At 34.7% G+C, this 7,151-nt stretch overlaps 1 protein-coding gene across 4 annotated transcripts in view; it reads left to right on the forward strand.

The window, feature by feature from the left end:
• Orp8 (Oxysterol-binding protein-related protein 8) overlaps positions 1–3,022 on the forward strand; it is a 565,732-nt gene extending 562,710 nt beyond the window's left edge. For all 4 annotated transcript variants that reach the window (XM_067143024.2, XM_067143025.2, XM_067143026.2 and 1 more), the window contains one exon: positions 357–3,022. In XM_067143024.2, coding sequence (XP_066999125.1) covers positions 357–582 — 226 coding nt within the window. In that variant the 3' untranslated portion in view covers positions 583–3,022. The remainder of the gene's footprint in view (positions 1–356) is intronic.
• The last annotated feature ends 4,129 nt before the right edge of the window (positions 3,023–7,151 follow it).

The raw sequence follows: 7,151 nt of genomic DNA on the forward strand, positions 1-7,151 counted from the left end.
TACCCTTTTAGCCACATACCAGCCTCCTACCATTCTTAAATCCCTGGCATTACCAGGAATTGAACCTGGCCCACAGAGAATGGCAGCTAATAGTGCTAACCGTTATGCTACGGAGGTAGACAATAATTTTTTCACAGTGTTTAGCTGCTTTGGGAGATTGATTTCCTTGGATCAAATAGTGATATCTCCATCCTTTATAACAAATGTGGCAATATATTTGAACCTTTGACTATTTGTACATAATAGTATGACATGTCCTATCTGCCCACTGAATGTGCAGGTATTTTCCAGGTATATCTATGTTTCGTATTCCTGAATTCATAAAAAATGTTGTTATTGAGAATTTTGTTTTGCAGGTTATCTGAAGCTCTCATAGGAATGGAAAAAGTCCTACAGGATCATAGTGATAAGCTTGGTCGTATACAACGTGGTTTAGAGCACTTGGCTAAAGTGCAGCGAGAGACTTCCTTCAGTAGACAAACTCTTCCTGGCCTGGGAATTGGTGTGGACTTAGCAGCTATAGCAGTCCTTGTCGTGGTAGCTCAGGTGTTTCTCCATATTCTGTTCTGTCGTAAAGACTGATTGCTTATGGTGTGTTCTTATCTTTTTGGTAAATCCGGAAGGAAGACAAGTGTATTAGAATTATTGACCTAAATTTTGGAAATATTCTACATATTTTCTTTAACATAAAGGCTAATACAAAAGGGTTTTTGCTATAGAAGAATTCTACCTGCTGGAATTCTTGGAGTTATTAATGCAAAGGGAAGAATGCCAAGGAGACATATCATTAAAAATGTTTTACATTCTCAGTTTTGATTTCCATCTTCTCCATTTTGTGTGTGTGTGTTTGTTTTATTTCATATGACCTAAATATTTTCACCCTGACCTGGATAAATAAGCTATGAACTTAGTGGCTCTTCAAGTTTACAGTAACTGGATATATTGCTGATCATGTATTGTATGTAATTTTATACTACCAAAGTTATACCTTCAAAATGCTAAGTCCTTTCTTTTTGTTTCACTATTTTCAGTGCAGAGATGTGTGTTACTCATATTTCAAATCAAGATTGTTTAACTATTTGTTTAAGGGTAAAGCATTGCATATTGATTATGTACTGTTTAAAATATTTGTTCTCTGCCAAATGAATGCTGCAGTTGAACAAGTTGTCCTATTGGTATCATGATTAGAACATTTCAGATCTTTGTGAAACCCCAGTAGAGAATTGAGAGAGTGTTTCATACTCTGATCATAAGTCTCTTTTAGTAAGTTACAATGTGGATAGCATGTGGTAATTTTTTTTATTTTTTTTTTCAGTTTTTGTATTACTATGATGCAGACGACTTACTTTACATTCCTTCTTTTTTATTTTTTTAATCATTCCTTATTATATGACCAAAAATAGTTTAAAATACAACTAATCAGTATGAAATATTGTAATATTCCTGAAACATAATTCATCCACTCTTTAGGGCCTTATTCTTATCCCATGCTATAGTATTACAAATATAACATTTTAAAAAATGAAGAAGTAGTCAGAATTGCTTTTAAATATCATATCACTGAGAAAGATTATATATTATTATAAGGAGCTGAAATATTATTTATTAATATTTACTAACTTTATTTTGACACTGCAGTTTATAATTAGTTTGGTCTAGTTCTACCATTTGCATATGATAAAATATTTGTTTCTATTTGAGTGATATGCTTGGATTTATTGTACTGAGAAAGTTTTTTTCCTGCAAGAAATTGATAGATTTATAACTGTTGAGTGTGCCATAATCTTTTACCTGGCTGATTCTAGATGTAGATTTGTGTGATGAGGTATGGTACTCCTGTATGTGAGAAGTGTATTGAAACATGCCTGTTCAAGCTGCAATCTATTATTATTATTATTATTATTATTATTATTATTATTATTATTATTATTATTATTATTATTAATTGTATCTTGACATAAACATATGGTTCATAGTGTTCCTAATACAGTATAAGGAAAATTGTAAGCCATCATTCAATACATAGAATTAGAACTTTGATTTTGCCAGTGTCCAATTGTCAGTGACTATCCCTCACAAGTCATGTAGAGCTAATGTAAAACTGTGTATTCTCTATAACCATAAAATGAGCTATGCCCCATGAAATTCATATTGTTTCCTTCCTGTTCTACATGATTATTTTCCATACATTAATGTTATCACCACATCACTTACAATATAAAAACTATTGTAAAGTCTTAGTACTCTGTATGATATTTTAAAACTGTGTTTAAATGCTACATGATAATATTTAGTTCTCAGTATTTTGATTAAATTTACCATATTACTGTGCTTTTAAATGCTCTTCATTGTATGTCCATTGACTACTGTAAATAGATTTCTCCGAAGATTGATCAAGATCAGGATATGAACAAAACACTCACAATTGGGTTCCAATACACAATCTGTCAGTAAACTTATGATAGTACATTAATAAAATTGTAAGGATGCTTACTGCAGATCCGATGACACAATTTTGTGCAGCTTTTGGTAACATGTACATTAGCCGTGAGGAAGACCAAGATTTTGTTTGAGGTCTTTCTGGCATTCCTCTTTTCTAGCAAACAAAATTTCAGTGCTGAGTAACAACAAAGAGATACCCAGCCATCCTTAGGTCATAGAAAGCTCAATCTTGCCTCCACATTTTGCTTTAGCTCTTCTGGTTGTATTTGCTAATTTTAAGGCTCAAGTCTACTAATCTAAAAATTTGACAGCACTTCAAATAAAGAAGCTGTATTAATTTATCACAGGCACTTTGTGCAAGTTTTATTTTATTTAGTGTATTATTCATGTATTCATATACAGTAGTTATCAGACATAAAAATGAAAAAAGACTGAAAAGGAAAATTGATTTTCAGAATTCATTAGTTTTGTCTTCTGTCTTATAATTATCAAAAAACAGTTTATTTGTATTGTATATAAAAACATTTGAATGTGTGTGACAACGGAAACATGTTATAAACAACAAAGTGTTAAAACTCAGTCAAAGAAGTTCTTGTGTTTTACTTAAAAACTCTGTTCTTTATTAATATACTCTTCCTTTTATTAAATATATTGCCAGAAGAGATGTTGCAGGTAAGTTTCCGACCATGCAAGAAAAAGTCAGTGTCACATACACAAACAAATATCCAGGGGAAGGGGAGGGAGAGACTAAAGGGTATGGATGATGCATTTGTGGTTAAGAAGGGAACCATACACTCTCTGTGCTTACTTAGAAGGTACAGGAAATGAGGCTCACAATAAGCAGTTCAAAGACCTTCATTAAGCAGTCCATTTGCTAAACTCTTCTCATAGGTACCTTTTTAATGAAGTAGGTAAATTTTAGATAACATTGTGAATGTGTCAAGTTGAAGTTAAAAATAGAAACCATCTAGTCTGATGGGGAAAAATTGACTACAAGTTGCTTTGCAAATTACTTTTTCAGTTTGAGTACAACTGGATACAGAGATACTGAATGAAGAATATAATACGAGAAAATTCTCCCGGACTACTCTTAAAGTAATTGATGAAATGGAAATTGTCAGACTAGAGTTACCTGTTCTGGATATTTTAAGTTGTAAGTTATCTCTGTATGCTTATTCTCATTGATCTTAAGCAAAATCATTTGAGTAAATTGATTTCGTAGTAAGATTAATATCGCAAAGTCAAAAAAGATGTCCTTAAATGTCAGAAAGCACAGAATATAGATGAAGATGTAGTTTCTTAAATATCTGTTCATATCAGAACAAGTGAAATTGTGCAAGATATGCAGTAAATTAATTGTAACTAAAACTTTTTTGTTTTGTCTAATACAAATGTATTTCGTAATTTCAATGTTAGCAAGTTGCTGCTGTACATTTGAAACGTTACATCCCAGCATCAAACTGCTTTCAAATGAATAGAAGTCCAGTAGAGACATGATGGAATTCAATTGAATCAGGAAAAGCTACATTACTTATTTATTCCTATGGAGCCCTTATGGGTCACTTTCTTACTTACAGGCTCTTCTCATCCACTGTTGTGGGCATTCATTCTGCAATTGCCATAATTGAGGTTAAGTGCCAGAAGATGATTTCTTCAACAAGTAGGAGCTACCTTATTATATTTTACTAGAAAACACTTGAAATAGGTCTGTTGTGCTATAATTTTCTTTGTTAATTTGGACAAGATTTATAAGATAGATATCAAAAAGTGTGGTAGGAACAAGTGCCAACAGATATACCCACAGTTGTTCTGATTTACGGTATGCAATCTCTTGAAAATATATATCTAAATGATAGGTAATTTAGAGAGTGTATACGCTTGTCCAAACCAGGCAAAATGATTGGCATAATGTATTGTCCTCTGCCTTAAGACTTACACATTTTCATCTGTTACATGCCTTGAATGTTTCTTACCGAAGTTTAAGAAAACTTGTTTGGAACAAAGAAGTACCAAGGAAAATTAAAGAGATAATGTACTATATACCCATACTGACTTACGCAGCTGAGACTTGGACTTTGACTAGCTGGCAGGAGAGTAGTATTTAAGCCAGTGAGATGAAATTCCTAAGAAATATGATAGAAAAGATAAGGAAAGACAGAGTGAGAAATGAAGATGTTAGGAAGGAAGTTAGGATAGGAAAGCTAAATGAGAGAATTGAAAAGTATAAACTAAGGTGGTTTGGACATATAAAGAGGATGGAGGAGAATAGAATTCCAAGACAGATGCTGGAGGTAAAGTGTGAGGGCAAGAAAGCAAGAGGAAGACCTAGAACAAGGTGGATTGAATCAATGGCATAAGACGACGAAATTTAGACTGGGACAAGATCGTGGAAGATGAATGGTGGAAGGAAAGAGGAAGATAGAGAAATGCCATAAATACCCTAACATGGCAGGTGCTGGATAAGGGGAAATGATGATGATGACATGCCTTGAATGTTATTCCTCCCAGCCGTACCTTTCCCTAAAACCTAGTTATTTTCTTTAAATGTTTCTTCCTTAATGTATGGTACAAGAGGGCAGATTTTGTTTGAGTGAAAATAACAAGAGTTTAAAGAACATCAAGGTGAGGTGTTCTCTGCCCTCTAACCCAAAAATGTTTTAATGGTTAGTAATGGGAAAAATTCAAACCTTGTAGAGATTCAGTCCAACTTACACTAGTCATCTACTGTTACCAATGTCCCTCCCAGAATACAAATCAAGAAACTTAAATCATTTTCATAACATGATGAAATGTTGTTGATATCAGAAGAAAATGTTCTTTCTTGCAATTTATTGTCTTTACCCTGTCCTTTCTTCATATGTAAATAGTGACGTGCTACTGTTTTCAAGCTAGTCATGTTTAGTGAAGATTTAATAGGCCTAGTTGAGTTGTCTAAGTTATTTCCTTGTAATTATACTTGGACTATCAATCAGTGCTGAAACATTGGTTGTTTATCTAAGGGTATTGTAAATAAAGGTTTGAAAAGGAATTTGCCAATTCGTTCTTCTGAGCTCTTTGAACATATTGGCATTCCTATAGTCATGAGAGAAAATCCACTACTTGTTTTATAACATGCACTAACAATGTTCATATTCTTTCTCATCCCTTGTGCACTTCTGTGAAGTCTCAAGTAAACTCAGTGCCAGTCATATTAGTATTTCTTTCACTCCCTCCATTTGTGATTTTCTGTAAATACCCCATCCTCCTGGAATTTCATAATGCCATAATGAAATGAAATGGTGTATGGCTTTTAGTGTCGGGAGTGTCCGAGGATATGTTCAGCTCGCCAGGTGCAGGTCTTTTGATTTGATGCCCGTAGGTGACCTGCGCGTCATGATGAGGATGAAATGATGAAGTAGACAACACGTACACCCAGCCCCTGTGCCAGCGAAATTAACCAGTGATGGTTAAAATTCCCGACCCTGCCGAGAATCGAACCCGGGACCCCTGTGACCAAAGGCCAGCACGCTAACCATTTAGCCATCGAGCCAGACAATGCCATAATAATAGCATGTCTCATTGCGTAGCTATGCAGAAAGTTGGAGAAAAACTTGGAAATTTATATTCATGGATTAAACCACAGGAAAGCTGAAGGAGTAAATGATTGAGTTATTTCAAGACCATTTTGATAACATGCAAAATTGGTCTTCACATTGTCGTATAGTAATGGAGGAGGAGAAAATCAAAGAATTTTTTTAAATTAATGATGTGAAATTTATTTAGTATTGTTTTAATACAATGGTTTATAATGTGGCAAGTATATTGTTGGTATATTAAATGTGGTCCATTGACATATTTTACTATGAAGTAACACGAACTGACTATTTAAAGCTTACATTTTAGTAAGAAGAAGCAATCTTTTAATACTGATTTTGTTCCAGATATATTCATTGTGTCTCTTTACCTCTTCTCACAGCATTACTTTTAGTAACATATCCAGGCAAGTAGTTGGTCATTCTGTTTTATTATTCACTAGCTGATGTACCTGTGCTTCGCTACAGGATTCTCAGAAAGACTGACTTTGTGGTTTTCTTAACTGAAATCAACATACGTCATTACAAAAACGTAAGTATGAATGTAGCGATTAAAAGCAATGCTATAACATAAAATACTCGATCAAATGGAAAGCCGCACGTTTTATCACTTTTAACGAACAGTGCTGTGGTTAGATTGCGGTGCCAATCTAATAGCCCAAAGTTCCAGAGCTGGGATGACCAGGCCGCAGATTGCCATGAACACTCATCTGCCATTATTCCGCTAAATATGCACACTGTTCATTCCAATCAGTGCCTCAGAATAGGGATTGAATAGCCCGAATGCTATGATGATCCAGTGTGTTACGTACCAGTAGTATCAGAAAATTTATAAAGCAGGGGAATGGCATGCTAAAGAAGAAAGTTATCTAACTCCCCAGCTACTTCCCATCAATATTCAGGCAGGCTGTTACACTCTGTACGACTGGGCGAGTTGACCGTGTGGTAGCGGTGCGCAGCTGTGAGCTTGCATCCGAGAGATAGGTGGATTCGAACCCCATTGACGGCAGCGCTGAAGATGGTATTCCGTGGTTTCCCACTTTTACACCAATCAAATGCTGGGCCTGTACCTTAATTAAGGCCTAAGGCACTCCTAGCCCTTTCCTATCCCATCGTCGTCATAAAACCTATCTATGT

Source organism: Anabrus simplex, chromosome 3 (genome assembly GCF_040414725.1).
Source record: "Anabrus simplex isolate iqAnaSimp1 chromosome 3, ASM4041472v1, whole genome shotgun sequence".
Lineage (NCBI taxonomy): Eukaryota > Metazoa > Arthropoda > Insecta > Orthoptera > Tettigoniidae > Anabrus > Anabrus simplex.